The 18,422-nt window shown below is 45.1% G+C and overlaps 1 protein-coding gene across 2 annotated transcripts in view; it reads left to right on the top strand.

The window, feature by feature from the left end:
- The window catches only part of CPED1 (cadherin like and PC-esterase domain containing 1), a 297,241-nt gene that overhangs the window by 93,556 nt on the left and 185,263 nt on the right, over nucleotides 1-18,422 (top strand). For both annotated transcript variants that reach the window (XM_069229864.1, XM_069229865.1), the window contains exon 6: nucleotides 13,834-14,011. In XM_069229864.1, coding sequence (XP_069085965.1) covers nucleotides 13,834-14,011 — 178 coding nt within the window. The remainder of the gene's footprint in view (nucleotides 1-13,833; nucleotides 14,012-18,422) is intronic.

The following is an 18,422-nucleotide window of genomic DNA, read 5'->3' on the forward strand; positions in this document are numbered from 1 at the left end:
TATTTTGAAGATTCTATGTGTACTTGACACTTAGGGATAACCCAGATCTCTAGTTTGGCTTTTGCTCAATTTCAAAACCATATAAAGACATGGACTAAGCGGGAAATTGCCTTGCACAACCTTGCAAGGGGTTTGGCCCCTGTTCACCCTTCACAAGCATGAACAGCGGACCATTGCACCAGAAGAGTTTGCCAAGGTGGATGGGTGTTGATTGTTCAACCACTTGACAGTGCCCCTTCTGTTTCGCTCCTTTGTGCAGAGGCAACTCCCCAGGTACCCAATACCTTCAAATAGTCTTGGTGGACCCATCTTGTCTGATTTTAGGAATTGTCCCACTTTGTTCTTCTCTTCTTTATTTATCCAGTTGTTAGCAACAACCCTTTGAATTACTTGCCGTGGATCTCCCATTTGATCTCGATTTCATCCTCCTCTTTTATTATCTTTGATTGGTAGTCCGGGCTCCCATTTCTGAGATAAATGTAGAGTCCCAAACATACACTCTAGTGCGGTGAGACTACAGACAAGTTATGGGTACATCACATCCTGTCATTAGGTGTGAGACTGTCGTCCACACCATCTGCCCTGCCTCTTTAAAAAAAATTAGGTTGAAAGTCCATGGGCGGTTGGGGTAAGCCAGATGTTTTTGTTCAATTTGTTTAAACTAGCATAAGGTTAATTACCTTAATGTTTCCCAAACTGTTTGCCAGGGGTTTTGAAATGTTCAGAAACATAATCAAAATGTTGCTGTTACTTTCTCTTCAGGAAAGATCAGGTAGATTTGGGTAGGGGTGATGGCCTTGCTGTGAAGGGCATTAATTTACTACTGAACAATTACGTAATGTGACACCTGAATGTAGCACACCAGGAGGCAATCACAAAAGGTCCACAGTGAATAAATAGTGCTATGTTAAAAAAGAGTAAATAAATGCACTGACAACATAGTGAGGCATGGCCTCTCTTGCGTGTGTCTGTAAAACTGACGTTTGTTCTTGAATTTTTGTCCTGAATTTTGACCCTTTGTCCTGAATTTTTGTCCTGAATTTTGGCCCTTTGTCCTGAATTTTTTACAGTCCTGTCCAGAATTTTCCTCAATGCCAGGTGGTCACCCTAGAAAGGAGGAGGCCAGAGCACGCGTTCTTACATAGTAGTGGTCAGAGAGCATTGCACATAGCTTTTAGACAGGAAAAGGGCAAAGGGGAGGATTTAAGGGGTGGGTAAAAAGGCTTCAAACGCTGGACTTTACATAGGAGATGGAACAATATAGAGGCTTACTTCGAAGGAATCTACCGAAGTATTTTAGAGGAATTCAAACAGCGGCCGGGAGGCAGGCCCGCCAACCCACACGGTTTGCAGCCTCGTCACACGGCGACCTGAAGAAGAGGCGCATTCATACGGCGACCCGGAAACATTCGCAAAGAAGAGGTTTCTAGCCCTGGAGTGACTGCTATGCACCGCTGGCCTCCAGTTAACACAACCCCAGGACATAGGAGGCTCCTCCGGAGGGCTACATTCTTGCAGTGGGGGAGAGTGGGTGGTGGTGTATCGTGTTCAAGTCCTTTCTTCATGGGACACGCACTCACTGTACAGAGAGAATGTGACTAGACAATGAAGATGGAAATAAACAAGATAATGCAGACATTTAAGTGTGTTCGCTGACTGTTTATATTACCAAATGGATAATACAGGCCTTTCTACAGCTCCAGTTTTGTGAGAACAACTTTTTCTACAGAGGCGTAACATTTGTGCATGTCAGGTGTGTTTGGATTGGGAGAAAAGACAAAGCTTGACTTTTTCCACAATAAAAATGACTAACGACCCGCGCAACCGCCTGGCCTGTGCGGGCCAATTCCTTGGCTCTGGGGCTCCAAATGGCCGCAAGAAATGTTTGTACGAAATGATCTTCTAAGTCAATCACCGCCTACAATGTCTCTTGCGTGCAGAAATAATATGATTATTCTAGCAATTTAAGTGCGACCAGAGGGTTCTGTTGTTAGTCGGGTTATGTTGGAGCACCTTTGGCTCCATCTTGTGGTCATTTACAAAACCTTCTTCAGTAATGAAATAGTATATTGTGCACAACCAGGCAAAGGAATTATGCTATTCTTCGGCCGCGGCGTTTTCCGTATAGTCACGGATTTGCCGCATTTACCACTTAATCCACCATTTGATGCATATTCTGCAGATTAAAAAAAAAAATGTTTCTTACTGAATCGGATAAAAAGCTACTATAATTTGGCGACTTGTAGTCCTGCGCAGTGAAAGGCCCTTCTCAAAGGTTGACTGATCATCATTCAGTTCTTTATTGCTGTGTTTGGTCTTTACACTGGTACTATTGAGCTGAAATCGTTGTCTAGACAGTGTTACGGTGTGTAAAAAGTAAAAAATGGTAAGCAACACTATCACAAATGTATCATGCAGCACAATTTGCCTTTTCCACTTGCGTAATTTAGTCAATCTGCCACACGATTAGGTGCGCATGTGCCTCATAATTCCAGTGGCCCTGAGCACAACATACACTAAGCTTTGGCAAAGCCAGTAGATTGGAATTTAACACCATAGCTACTGAGACTTCCTACTTCAGTTTTGTCTCATTTTTAGGTATATCTATCTATCTATCTATCTATCTATCTATCTATCTATCTATCTATCTATCTATCTATCTATCTATCTATCTATCTATCTATCTATCTATCTATCTATCTATCCATCTATCTATCTATCTACAATGGCTTGTTGTGCCATTTAAAGTTTTCTTCAGTATACAGCACGTAGCAATTGGTCAACCACATTCAGCTATTGGTTAACTTCCCTGTGACTGATGGTATTCTGGTATTTCACAAGAGGCACATTCAAACATCCGCACAACAAATAGTTCCCTATAGGCCAGAGGCTACTATCGCAATGTGTTCTTTTTGAGACTTAAAATATTTTTTGTTTTCAGGCAATTTTTTTATCTATGGTGAGGGTCAAGCAACTCCCCCAATAATAAAATGTTACAAAAGCAATAATGAAAGCTTCAAACCTCACCCCCACCAAAGACAGGATCAGCCTGCTCACACCCACGACCACAAACTCAAACACCTGCTCACCCACTGGGACCCTCCCACAACTAAGCCACAATCTCCATCATGAACACGGTGCACACAGGATCACCAATGGACTCCTGTCCCCACCAAATCTTCAACCTCAGGAGAAAAACAATTGGAGATGAGCTCAAGAAAGCACTGACACCTTCATCATCTCTGCTTCCTTCCCAGTGGCATAACGAAACTTGAGAGGGCCCCCTTACCAAGTACCTGGAGGGGGCCACCTACACCCAGACCCAGTCAGGAGCCTGCACCTGTGCACAGTGTTCTGTGCTGAGGGGACTTCACCACAGGGGATGTGGGGGCCTTTGTTAATCCACTGTTCCTTCTCGGGAAGACTGGAAACATCCTGAATTGAGGCCCCTCCTTAAAAAACCAGCCGCCGACCCAGCAGAACTGAAGATCGACTGGCTTGTCTCTCTGTTTTCCTTTCCAGAAAAGGTTATTGAGAAGGCAAACAACCAGCAACTCACTGAACACCTGGAACACAACAACCTCTTGGACCTCTCTCAATCCAGGTTCCAAGCCAACCACAGCACTGAGACAGCCATGACCATAGACACTGACAACATTAGGGGCCTCCAGGACCGCAGAAAAACAGCAGCCCTCATCCTCCTGGACTTGTCAGCAATTTTACACCTTCTTCCATTACATCTTGATCAACAGACTCCATGTAATCCAGGGAGACATCAGTGGCGGCCTGTCCTTTAGGGCGGAGGGGCCACGCCCGCCCACCTTTTGCCCCTCATGAAGCGTGTCTGGCAGGCTGAACAAAGGTCAGCCTGACAGACACTCTCCATGTTCAACTCAGGCAGCCAGGAGCAGACATGCGTGATTTGCACACACTCCTGGCTGCCTCAGCTGAACTTTGCTGGGCTGAGGAGGTCACAGCTCCTATGTGCGTGACCTCCTCGGCTCAGCAAAGGTGCCTCGAGGCCCTCCCCTGGGTGACGAGGAAAGCGTCACCAATTGACACTCTTCCTGGGCGCTTCAGTTTAAACCCTGAAGAGCCCAGGGCGAGTGTCAATCAGTGACACTTCGTCACAGAGTGAGGTGGGGTCAGCAGTCTCACTGACCCCATCCCACTCTGTGACGAGGCTGGGACTGCTGCCTTCCCTCATTGGCTGGCCTAAGGTCAGCCAATGAGGGAAGGCAGCAGTCCCAACCCTCCTGGGACCTGGAGGCTGAAGGTAAGTGTGTGTGTGTATGTGTGTCATGTTTTAAATTGAATGTTTGGTGCACGCGTGCATGTTTGAGTGTTGTTAATGGATGTGCGTGCGTGTGTGTGTGAAAGAATGAGTGTGTGCAATCTTTTTAAATGAATGTTTGGTGCGTGCATGCATGTTTGAATGGTATGAGTGTTGTTAATGGATGTGTGTGCGTGCGTGTCTGTGTGTGAAAGAATGAGTGTGTGTGTGTGTGTGTGTCCTGCCTGCCCCCCTCCCTCCTAAAGCTGCTGGCTGCCACTGGGAGACATCCTTAAATGGATCTCTGCATACCTCACTGAAAAAACCCAGAGACTCCATCTCCTACCATTCATTTCAGAACCCAGGAAGATAATCTGCGGCGGCCCCCTAGGAATTGTGACTCGACCCTACCCTCTTCAACACATCCATGACCTCCTCTGGTTAACACCGACAGATCACATGGACTCAGCATCATCTCCTACGCCAATGACACCCAGCTCATCCTCTAGCTGTCAGAAGACCCCTCCACCACCAGAACCAATTTCCACAGATGTATGATGAATGTCGCCGACTGGATGAATAACAATTGCCTCAAGCTCAAAATGGACAAAACAGAAGTCCTCATCTTTGGTGTAGGAGGCTGGACTGGCTTGTAGTGAGTACCAAGGGGTACTTGCACCTTGCACCAGGCCCAGTTATCCCTTATTAGTGTATAGGGTGTCTAGCAGCATAGGCTGATAGATAATGGTAGCTTAGCAGAGCAGCTTAGGCTGAACTAGGAGACGAGTGAAGCTCCTACAGTACCACTTAGTGTCATATGCACAATATCATAAGAAAACACAATACACAGTTATACTAAAAATAAAGGTACTTTATTTTTATGACAATATGCCAAAGTATCTCAGAGTGTACCCTCAGTATGAGGATAGCAAATATACACAAGATATATATACACAATACCAAAATATGCAGTATAGTCTTAGAAAACAGTGCAAACAATGTATAGTTACAATAGGATGCAATGGGGACACATAGGGATAGGGGCAACACAAACCATATACTCCAAAAGTGGAATGCGAACCACAAATGGACCCCAAACCTATGTGACCTTGTAGAGGGTCGCTGGGACTATTAGAAAATAGTAAGGGTTAGAAAAATAGCCCACCCCAAGACCCTGAAAAGTGAGTGCAAAGTGCACTAAAGTTCCCCAAAGGACATAGAAGTCGTGATAGGGGAATTCTGCAGGAAAGACACAAACCAGCAATGCAACAACGATGGATTTCCAGTCGAGGGTACCTGTGGAACAAGGGAACCAAGTCCAAAAGTCACAAGCAAGTCGGAGATGGGCAGATGCCCAGGAAATGCCAGCTGTGGGTCCAAAGAAGCTGCTACTGGACTGTAGAAGCTTAGGTTTCTGCAGGAACGACAAGGGCTAGAGACTTCCCCTTTGGAGGACGGATCCCTCACGCCGTGGAGAGTCGTGCAGAAGTGTTTTCCCGCCGAAAGACCGCCAACAAGCCTTGCTAGCTGCAAATCATGCGGTAAGGGTTTTTGGACGCTGCTGTGGCCCAGGAGGGACCAGGATGTCGCAAATTGCGTCAGGAGACAGAGGGGACATCGAGCAAGACAAGGAGCCCTCTCAGCAGCAGGCAGCACCCGCAGAAGTGCCAGAAACAGGCACTACGAGGATGCGTGAAACAGTGCTCACCCGAAGTCGCACAAAGGAGTCCCACGTCGCCGGAGAACAACTTAGAAGGTCGTGCAATGCAGGTTAGAGTGCTGTGGACCCAGGCTGGACTGTGCACAAAGGATTTCTGCCGGAAGTGCACGGAGGCCGGAGTAGCTGCAAAAGTCGCGTTTCCCAGCAATGCAGCCCAGCGAGGTGAGGCAAGGACTTACCTCCACCAAACTTGGACTGAAGAGTCACTGGACTGTGGGAGTCACTTGGACAGAGTTGCTGGATTCAAGGGACCTCGCTCGTCGTGCTGAGAGGAGACCCAAGGTACCGGTGATGCAGTTCTTTGGTGCCTGCGGTTGCAGGGGGACGATTCCGTCGACCCACAGGAGATTTCTTCGGAGCTTCTAGTGCAGAGAGGAGGCAGACTACCCCCACAGCATGCACCACCAGGAAAACAGTCGAGAAGGCGGCAGGATCAGCGTTACAGAGTTGCAGTAGTCGTCTTTGCTACTATGTTGCAGTTTTGCAGGCTTCCAGCGCGGTCAGCAGTCGATTCCTTGGCAGAAGGTGAAGAGAGAGATGCAGAGGAACTCGAATGAGCTCTTGCATTCGTTATCTAAGGAATCCCAAGAGGCAGAGACCCTAAATAGCCAGAAAAGAGGGTTTGGCTACCTAGGAGAGAGAATAGGCTAGCAACACCTGAAGGAGCCTATCAGGAGGAGTCTCTGACGTCACCTGATGGCACTGGCCACTCAGAGCAGTCCAGTGTGCCAGCAGCACCTCTGTTTCCAAGATGGCAGAGGTCTGGAGCACACTGGAGGAGCTCTGGGCACCTCCCAGGGGAGGTACAGGTCAGGGGAGTGGTCACTCCCCTTTCCTTTGTCCAGTTTCGCACCAGAGCAGGGCTAAGGGGTCCCTGAACCGGTGTAGACTGGCTTATGCAGAAATGGGCACCAAATGTGCCCATGAAAGCATTTCCAGAGGCCGGGGGAGGCTACTCCTCCCCTGCCTTCACACCATTTTCCAAAGGGAGAGGGTGTAACACCCTCTTTCAGAGGAAGTCCTTTGTTCTGCCATCCTGGGCCAGGCCTGGCTGGACCCCAGGAGGGCAGATGCCTGTCTGAGGGGTTGGCAGCAGCAGCAGCTGCAGTGAAACCCCGGGAAAGGCAGTTTGGCAGTACCAGGGTCTGTGCTACAGACCACTGGGATCATGGGATTGTGCCAACTATGCCAGGATGGTATAGAGGGGGCAATTCCATGATCATAGACATATTACATGGCCATATTCGGAGTTACCATTGTGAAGCTACATATAGGTAGTGACCTATATGTAGTGCACGCGTGTAATGGTGTCCCCGCACTCACAAAGTCCGGGGAATTGGCCCTGAACAATGTGGGGGCACCTTGGCTAGTGCCAGGGTGCCCTCACACTAAGTAACTTAGCACCCAACCTTTACCAGGTAAAGGTTAGACATATAGGTGACTTATAAGTTACTTAAGTGCAGTGTAAAATGGCTGTGAAATAACGTGGACGTTATTTCACTCAGGCTGCAGTGGCAGGCCTGTGTAAGAATTGTCAGAGCTCCCTATGGGTGTCAAAAGAAATGCTGCAGCCCATAGGGATCTCCTGGAACCCCAATACCCTGGGTACCTCAGTACCATATACTAGGGAATTATAAGGGTGTTCCAGTAAGCCAATGTAAATTGGTAAAATTGGTCACTAGCCTGTTAGTGACAATTTGGAAAGAAATGAGAGAGCATAACCACTGAGGTTCTGATTAGCAGAGCCTCAGTGAGACAGTTAGTCACTACACAGGTAACACATTCATATAGGCCACAAACTTATGAGCACTGGGGTCCTGACTAGCAGGGTCCCAGTGACACATAACAAACATACTGAAAACATAGGGTTTTCACTATGAGCACTGGGCCCTGGCTAGCAGGATCCCAGTGAGACAGTGAAAACACCCTGACATACACTCACAAACAGGCCAAAAGTGGGGGTAACAAGGCTAGAAAGAGGCTACTTTCTCACATTTGGTAACAACATCTTGCCATGGAACTCCGCATAATGCCCTGTGGAGCTCAGCCCATCCCGCCTGACAGTTCACACCTGCAACCTCAGCATCCTCTTGGGCAGCCAGCTATGAAGAAACAGATAAATGCAGTCTCACCACCTTCTTCCACATCCTATGCATGCTCAGCAACATCTTTACGTGGCTTCCAGTCAACATCAGAAGGTCTGTCAGGCCCTCGCCTCCAGAAGTCTACACTAATGTTAACACACTCTGCATTGGAGTTACCGCACGCCTCCTGAAGAGACTACATACAATACAAAACTCAGTGGCAAGACTCATCCTTGACCTCCCCAGATGAACCCATATCACACACCACCTAAAGAAGCTACACTGGCTCCTGATTCAGAAGAGATGCCAGTTAAGCCCTGCACAACGAAGGACGGGTATACATCAACAAAGTCATGACCTTCCACCAACCGACCAGACACCTACGATCTGCCTCCCTTTTCCTCACAACACCCCCTATACCCCCTACCCCCACCGAGATTCACCTGGACAGCAGTGGAGGACGATCCTTTTCATATCTGGCAGCCAAAGCCTGGAACAACCTTCTCCTGCACTGCCCCATCAGTCTGGCAATTCAGGAAAAAACTCAGGTTCTGGCTCTTCGAATGAATAGATCTCTACAAAGCAGCGAGTGACCAGCACCTTGAGAACCTCACAGGGGATACGCCGCGCTTTAGAAATCATTGATTGATTGATTGAAACAAAGCAAGCACTGGCACAGCCAAACTGCTGGGAACTAATGCCAAACAGAATGGCTTTGCCAATGCCTGTTTTGGTATTTGGGCCCAGATTTAAGAAAAGTGGCGCTTCACATTGTGCAGCACCACTTTTCTTCCGTCCCCTGTGCCCCCCTAGTGCCACCATGTGTGCACTGTATTTAAAATACGGCACACCATAGCGGAATTAGAAACAATAGCGTCAACTTTTTTGACGCTATTGCAGCGCTTTGCTCCACTAGCATCAAACATTCTGATACTAGTGGAGCAAAGTGCAAGGAGGCCCATTGATTCCAATGGGTACGTACTTTTAACGCCTGCTTTCATCAGGCGTTAAAAGTGATGCCAAAAATGGGGCAATGAAATCTTGTAGATTTCATTGCCCCATTTTTGTGGGCCTCCTTGTGCTGGAACACCCCCTTTGCATACATTATGCATGGCGCATGCATAATGTGGTGCAAAGGGTCACAATGTGGTGCAATGCATGCATTGCACCACTTTGTAGATATGGCGCAGCGTTTTTGGCAATCTAACTTCACATTAGCGTCAGAAAAAATGATGCTAATGTGGCATTAGATGGTGCAAGGCCATCCTTAAATTTGGGCCAAGGTTTCTTTGTGATTAACCTTTCAGAACTTCTTTCCACAAAAGGTATTATCTAGACCAAATTTACTTCATTTCCCCCCCACATTGTTGGACATTTTTTTAATGATACCAAACCTTTGTGGATTCAGCTGGAGGAAATAAAGAAAATAACCAAAATATAGCAAAGTTTTGTTTTTTTAGAAAAATGATAAAAAAGGGTCTAAGCATGAAAGCATATTTTTTCTTCGAGAAATAGCATCCATAAAAGGTTTGCTGTGCTAACATCATCATCTTTCTAGCTTTCAGAAACCACCACACTTATACATATTTTTACCAGAGTTTTTGCATTTTCTTATGTGGCAGTCTTTTTTTCCTGTTTTTTTGTGGTTTCAACTTACTTGCAGTTTTTGGTGGAAACAGCTGTGAACCCCATCAGTGAACCCAGAAAGCTATACATGTCTGAAAACTAGACAAAATTCAGAATTCAGCAGGGGGTCAATTGTGTAAATTGTTTCAGGTTCACTCAAAAAACTTATCATTGAAATAAAAAATAATATAAAAGAATAGGAGAAAATGGAAATAGATGACAACATTTTCTCCTGTAATGTTTAGCCCTACTAACTGATTTACAAACGTAATATACTATTATGTCGATCAGACACTTCTCCAGGAATACAGGGATATGTTGTGTTTGTTGGTTGTCCAAAACACAGAATACCCAAAGCCAAAAAGCCAGCTGCAGCTAGTAATGATTTTTCATTGTGTACTGGACATGTCTCGATTCATGTGACAAAAGCTGATAAATGGAAAATGGGTGTGAAGGAAGCTTACGCACTTTTGAAATGTTCCCAAGATGGTGAGTTTAGCAATAGTGGTGTTTGTACAACTTTGTATTTGAGGTTACCGTATTATAATTTGATTCAGAAGGCATTTTGCACAATGTGTTCTTTCTTGCAGACTGGCTTAAGTTTGGAAGCCAATAATGGAGATACGTTCAATTGATAATACTGAATGTGATACTAATATATGTTCCACACTGTGCTCAATGAAAATGGTGCCTGACTTGTGTTGGTAGGCCTGGGGCCTGAGACAGTAAAGGCGCCAAAACTCAATATGGAGACATCAAATTTTCACCATTAACACCAACCCGTTTTGGAAATATTGGAAGCAACAGTATTTAGGCTTGGGCTAAGTCGCCACCCACAGAAAGCTACAAAAAGCCAGGTATTTCTAAATACTAGACACACTGGGGAGTTTAATGGGGTGTGCCTTATGTGGACCCCACTATGTTTTCTGCCCCAGAATGACCTGCAAACGTCAAACTTTGGCTAAAGTTACACATATTCTTCACATTTCTCTTTTTGTAATCACAGTATAACCTGCCCCGTTGCTGGAAGAATAATTAAAAAAAATGATTGCTCTCTGTATAGAATGCATTTAGGAGATACAGAAATGAATGTGACAGACATAGTGATGACTTAGTGTACGTTTCAGATGTAAAACATTCCCTCATGCTTTCACATGGAACCACTTCCAGGAAGGTGAAATGATAGATCAAATGAACAGTAGCATGAGGTGAGAGCGAAATACTCCTGTGGGTGAAGCCAAAGCCCAATCTTTGTATATTTTTATAGCTACACTCACAAGCCAGATCTAAAAACAAGCTTTGGAAATGCCATCGCCGGTGATTTTTAGGCCTTTATTGGCTCTTCAAGAATGGACTCTGTCACTCACTCTTGCATGTATCTACCTACTGACTGAGATTTAGCCATGCAACGAAAACCAATCTGGTCTTCAGAACATGGTTTATACATGCACACCACACACACACACAACATAACATACCTAAAATATAGTGTGCATTCACTGTTCTAACCCCACATGTGCTTTGATAGTAGGTAAGGTTATAATGCGGACTGAGGCAAAAATAACTGCACTTTTAGTTTTTTGATACACTTGTTCAAAACTACTTAAACAGTGTTCTCTCTCTCTCTCTATCTCTCTCTCTCTCTCTCTCATATATATATATATATAAATATATATATATATTGTTTCCCAACAGGCACATGCAAGATAAAAGACAGTACAAAAAACCATGTCGAAACGTGGCCCACTTATGCTTTCAATAAAAGTAAAATTAAACCTTACAGTCGGCAACCATCTTGCAGTGCTATTGTACACAGTGTATCATTGTTTTAAAATTTCAAAGTAGCCACAACATTTAAAGGCAGTACATTGGCCACCTTGGAGCGGAAAAACAATGATACACTATGGATAATAACACACTGAGATGGATGCCAGAATGGGATGTCGCCTACAGCAGATGGAATAGCAGAACCCGAGCATCCTTCTTGCTCTAAAAAAAAAAAAAAAAAAAAGCAAAAGAAACAAAAGGTGACCTATCAAAGGAGCCAATGGAAAACTAAAGCTCTGTCCTACCAGTACTCACACCCAAACAAACTCATTTTAAGGCGGTTCAGCAGCTGCCATCAGGAAAAATCACTCAAAGGGCAATAACGCCATTAATTGAAGTGGCTGACCCATTGCCCAACTGCTGTATGCTGTCATGGGAGGAAATAGAATGTAAATGACAGTCACATGAATAACTATGTAATATGGTTCAATACAGCCATTGAGAGGTCTGGTGACATTTTCAAATTATGAGGTTGAATGCTGAGCTGATTGTAAATGTTGTCAGAACCCAAGGTGGCAATATCAGACCATGTTATACAGGTTATTTGTTTTATATTTTCTATGTTACATGTTCATTTTGGGGCAGTTAGCTTGAAAAAGATGTTGTCTTCAAAGTACAGCTAATAATGGGCACTGATTTGATTTAGAACGTTTATACTTTGTTCAATACATTGCTAATAAAACAAGGGGCAATGGTGAGAGTAAGTGGAGTCTCTGGCTTCAGCACTTACCACATAAATATGTATTTACTGCATTTGATATGTGATTTGCCACATAATTTGCTAAATTTGCAGATTTTATCAAAAAAGTTTCAATCTCAAATGATTACTGACAGAGCATGTGCTGCACCGTTCACATTTTTTGCTACATCATTTATATAACTTTGCCCCAGTTAGTCTTCCATGCCACATAATCCTAGTAACCATGACAATGTTAAAGCTCTGCAGAGTGGTTTGGGGCTATCATTATGATGATGAAATCTGTACTCCCATCCAACTGCATTTTGTGCAATAAAATATACACACACACAGGTGTATAGGTGTGTGTTTGTGTGCGCGTGTATATCTATATATATATCTATATCTTTATATACCTCGTGTTTGCAAACGTCACCAGAACCCCTCAATGGCAGTATTGAACGATATTACAAAGTTATTCAAAATGTATTCTCACCATTCCTCAGTCATTGGCTGTTTGATTGTCATTCGCATTCTGTTTCCTTCCATGCCAGCACACAACAGTAGGGTAATGGGTCAGCCACTTCAGTATTTATATAAGATGATACTTATTAATGATAGGTGCCTGGCAGACATCTAAATCTGTAAAACCCTTCTAAAAAGGTATAGCAAGGATTATCACGATGTCTAATTTTCTAGCCCTAGGATTTGTCAAAGGGGGTGAACTGTAAACGGGGGGCATTGTAATTATGACATCTTGGGGCTGTTTTTAAGGCATAACTACGGATTTGATGCATTTGCTATATAATCCATTATTTGCTGCATAACCAGCAGATTTTCATAAAAAAAATGTTTTTAGCTCAAACAGACCAAAAGTTACAAAAAAACACAGCAACACAAGTTTGCTGGAGATCAGAAGGCCCTTCGCACTAGTCCTCTTCCTGTTGTTTATTGCTGCATTTGTTCGTCAAACTGGTACTTATAAGGTTAAGCCTTTGCTCAGATAGTGTTAACATGTGTAAAAGTTACATAATACCTTAATTTAGTAAACCCTGCCACATATTTTGGTTTCTTGCTAAGTTCTTTTCTCCTTCCGCAGTCCAGTTTGCAAAGCACTACAACCCAGTGGTGTCCTATGCAGCACCTCTAAAATATGTAAATAAATATAAAAATTCCTCTGCGTTATATACTGTGCAGGATGCCATGTACAGCAGTCTTGTGCAGCACATACTCTACAGCAAAAATGTCAAAATAATTTAGTAAACCCTGGCACATAATTTGGTTTCTTGTTAAATTCTTTTCTCCTTCGGCACTCTGGATTGCATAGCACGCCACTGGTGTCCAATGCAACACCTCTAAAAATACAAACATTCCTCTGCAGTATACACTGTGCAGGATGCAATGTACAGCAGTCTTGTGCAGCACATAATCTACAGCATGTTGCCTGCGGTGTGTACTGTGCAGCTTAACCTGTAGAGTAACTACTGTGTGGTCTTCACAACATAGCACGTGCTTTACCTCATGCGTTGTAGAACATGTATTGTGAAGTGTGTATAACCAGTACACACTGTGCTACTTGTTTATCTATTAACAGCTTGCTTTTTTATTTTATTCTGTTTTAAAACAGACAAAGAAACCTTATCTCATATCTGGCAGATCTGTACCATTCCAAAGTTGCACTTGAATCCTGTTTTTAACCCAAAGATAAAAAAGTACCATTGTGATGTGCCCTTTAACATGGCAAATGTAAGGGTTGGTTTCAGTCATCATTGCCAAGCACATCTGGACCAGGACAATGGACCAAGGTACAGTATGGAAATGTTTTACAATTCCAAATTAACTGCTCCCCAATCGCTTAATTACTTAAGATGATGCTGTTTTTGCCTGGAATACTGGCTTAGTGTAAGTGTCAGACATGATGTATGGAGTTTTTCCTTTTACGTATGCCCATATGATTGTATAGCATTTTTATGAGTGGCCACAAAGATTCAAGCACTCATCTCTGGAAAATGCCTGCCACAGTCCCTCGTGAATAAACTGTGTGAGGTGTGGGAGAGGTGAAATACACTACCACGCCACTTCACATGCGCTTCCATGTAGGGTTGTAGCATCTGTGGTGCTCTCTGGCACCAAGCGTGACCCTGCTCTGTACCTGGTGGCAGCACCTACCTGCTGGAGATATCATGACAGTTCCCACTGACTGGCAGCTCTAGACAACACCATGGCCTGCATGCATTGGTTGCTTGAACATGACTAAGGTGGATGGCAATGGGTGGTAGCTTCTAAGGGCTAGAGGCATCAGGTAAAGCAAGATTCTCTGCCTCTGATAGCTCCCCCAACAATATACCTGCCCCACCCCAAAGATTAACCTGCTCCCTCCAAGGTCTGGCTCAAAATGTAATCCCTCCCTCTGCACCCTGGGCTCCACATGGATTTGCGCTTCTGTTCAGGTCATCACTCCTGGTACCCAGAGGGAATACTTCAGCACAAGTATGCTCCTTATTACATAAAGAGGGCCATTTGGCCAGCACATGTAGGTGCGACCCAGATCGCTCCTCCTTTCCCTGTCCACATGGGCTAAACGTCCCACAACACTACATTCCTTCTCAACTGTAAACAAAACAAAACATACACAGAAAATGGAAAACATGACATCAAACACTAACGGACATAAACAGACGTAGTTCTGCTGGAGTTCACAGGCCGGACTTGATGTTTATCACTTCAGCACAAAGTCTTGGAACTGCTGCAAGGGTGTGGGTTAGATCTCAGTATGTACCTCATAGAACCACCTCGCTGGAACGACGCCGGTGTGAGACTGTTTCATATTGGGTTTTGGTCTCGCTCTGTACTCCCTCCAGCTAGTGGTAGTTCTCATACTTCAGCTGTTGATGGCAGTTCTGGCCTAGAGAGTTGATTTTTGTGATGATCTGAACTGTCTCCTGGCCCTCCTCTCCAGTGAGATCGAGGTTGTTGGTCATGGGCAGATGGTTGTTAGTTGAATACCAGACCTGCCTGAAGAATGAGATGATTCTGGTAACCACTTCCCCTTCTCTCCAGGGAAATATGATTGCCTGTTTGATTCTGGTGACGATCCATGGGTCTGACTCAAACAGTAGTCAGAACTTGCCACCAGGGTGACGTTCTTTTACAAACACCTGGACTGCAATTTGCAGCTGTTGTTGTTTATCACGTTGGATGGCTGAGACATTCTGGTGAGTCCACCTGGCGAGAAAGAAGTTGACCGGTGAGGGGCTCTTGGCCCACGCTAGATGGTGTGCGATGGTGTCAGTCACAGCTCGCCCTAGGCAAAGCCGGCTGGGTCCTAGCTCTGTAGTTGCATTTAAAGTCATCATGTACACTGTCAGGAAAGTGTATATGGCTCCCTCTACACTCTTTGCCAATGCCTCTGCAATGTGCATCATCTTTATTAGGGTTCACATGAACATTCTCCCCGTTCACCTGAGGCCACTGTGTCATAATCCTGCTGCTCTGTGGAGACGGGATTGGAGACATTCAGACCACTCCTGCCCATTGAATAAGATCCCATTGTCAGTGGGTTACAATCTCGGCCTCTGGGTATTTAGAATAGTTGTCAAGGATGATGAGCATGTGCTGCCCATCTGGAATGTTTCAAAGGAATCTCTTCCGTAATGACTGGGACTGGGAGTTCTGGGTTCCATGTTACCCGGCATGATTTGCAGCCTCTGCTGGTCCTCTCCATGAGCTTGTCTAGTTTGTGGAACCACTCTTAGCTTCACAGCCTGGCTTTTGGGGTGAGTTGTGGGTCACCTAAATTGCCTGTTGTGTTAAGCTCTTAGAGACCACTTTTCCTGTCCACCACATCAGGCACCCTTCTTCTGTGATGGTAAGTGTGTGCTTCAAACGGTATAGCAAATGCAATGTCTGTCAAACGTCTTCTGATTTTTGGGTGGCATTCGTTGTGAGATTATCCAGGTACCAGGCATGAATGTGGTGATGGTCAGTTGGAGGCAGTCATCGAACCTTGTGGCTTCTACAATGTCTGAAAATGACACTGGTAGGGGTCATGTGCGATCCAAGATTGTTCGCAAGAACTCACAGTGTCTCATGCGATCTCTTCCTCTTTGCAGGTGGCTAGCCGGGTATGCCTTGAGAAGTAGTCATCTGGGGTTTGCAACCCTTGTGCTCCATTGTAAATTGGTAGCCTTGGAGTTATAGTACCCCCTTGTCTATCCTAGGGGATGGTTTAGAAGCTAACACTCGTCATAGTGGAATGAACAATTTATAATCTGTCTGTACTGTAAAGGGGTGAAACATGCAAGTTATAGGTCGTGGTGCCTGCATCCCCAGTGGATGGCAATTCCTTCTCTATATGGGAGTACCTCTAATCTGTTGATGTGGCTTATGTACACTACAGGCATCCATTCTCCGTAGGTTTGTTTTTGAGACAGCAGGGTGCCATATCCCATGGGGCTGGCATCTACAGACTGCTCTGAGTTCTTTTTGGGGTCAAAGTATGCTAGCATGGTCTCCTCCGACAAACACTTCTTTGTGTCCTTGGAATGCATGTTTCGGCTTGGGCCATCAGACCCATTGCATGAATGTTTTTGTGAGGGCGCACCTTGGTGCCGTGAGAGAGGTCAGGTTCTGAATGAATCTCCCACAGTAGGTGATCATCCTGAGGAAACCTTGGACCTGTGTCACAGACGACGGGGCAGAAGATGAACGGGGCAGAAGATGATCACATATCATTGACTTTGGCTGGTTGGAGTGCAACTCCCAGTGCAGAGAGCTGGTATCTAAAGAAACTGATGTCCTGTTTTAGGAACTCGCACTTCTCTTGATGTAGTGTTAGTCCACTGTTTTAGAGTCTGCGCAATATGGCCCTAAGACTTACAAGGTGTTCTTCCAGAGTTGAGCTATGTAGCAGGATGTTGTCATTGACATTCAGGATGCCTAGTAGGCAGGCCAGCACCTCCCAGATGATCCCTTAGAAGACCATGGTGGCACTCAAGATACCAAAATTGAGCCACTTATATCGTCATTGTCTAACATGCGTTGAGAATGTTGTGACATGCTGTGACTTGGGGTCGAGTAAAATCTTATGGTACTCCAACTTCAGGTCCATTGTTGAGAACCACTGTCACTCTGTCAGTTTGTTCACTATATCATCCACTGTGAGGGTTAGGTTGCACTCCCTCTTGATGGTGAGGTATGGGATATGCATGTTCATGGAGATCCTGACTTCTCCAGGTTCCTTCAGCTTCTTTGCCACTATGATTGGGGACACACAGGGTGTGAGTACATCCACCCTCTTAGTGATGTTGATGCATTCCAGTTTTCTCTGCTCCTGCTTCACCTGGAGGCAGAGAAGGGATGAGACATGTTGGTGGTGAAGGAAAACTGGTTTATTCGGCAGGTCAATGTGGCAGTGCAACATCTTCCCTTTTAGGCATTGTATTCCTCTGAAAAGTGGCACTAACTCTTCTACCAGTGATGTTATCCCGGTCGTGTAGATGCTGACGGCAAAGTGTACTGGGTGGAGTTCTTCTGCATGTGGCAACTGAGTAGAAACCCAGTCCCTTTTCTTGTGATGTATGATCTTCGTGGTAGATGTCTGCCATGAAAACTCCAGCTAGTGGAAGGGGTCTGTGGGTTCCAAAAGCATAAACTCAGACTCAGGTCATCTTCATAGTTTCTGTGATATGAGGTTGATGGATGCTCTGGTGTCAGTTAGGGCTGCCAATAGTTGTCTTTGTATCAGGATTCAACACATGGGGGTTAATTTGGCTTGTTTGTCGCGCGGTTCAACATTTGGACAATGTGGATGGTTCCCTCCTGGTCATCATCAAAATCCATGTCACTGTCCTCCGTGGCCTCTGTTAGGGTGTCAATCATGTGTATCCTTTTCTTTGGGTATCTCTGAGGTTGTGGATCAACTAGAAAACCTTTGAGATCTGGTTTAGTTTGCCAAATGCAAAGCACTTCTTGCCAAATTCTAACATTCCCTTTGAGGGGGAACTGTCCACTATACCATCTGCAAGGGTTGCTGGTGACCGGGGCTTTCCTGTTCTTTTTTCCAGTGCACGACCCATGGTACACACGTTGACTGGTCTGATTTGATCACGTGCTGGAGGGCTGCCTCCATGTGGGACGCCCGTACTTTTCAAAGTTCGTCTGAGTATTCAAGTGTAAGGACATCATGCATGGACTTTCCTGATTGTTGCAGGATCT

The sequence above is a fragment of the Pleurodeles waltl genome, chromosome 4_1 (assembly GCF_031143425.1).
Source record: "Pleurodeles waltl isolate 20211129_DDA chromosome 4_1, aPleWal1.hap1.20221129, whole genome shotgun sequence".
Classification (NCBI taxonomy): domain Eukaryota; kingdom Metazoa; phylum Chordata; class Amphibia; order Caudata; family Salamandridae; genus Pleurodeles; species Pleurodeles waltl.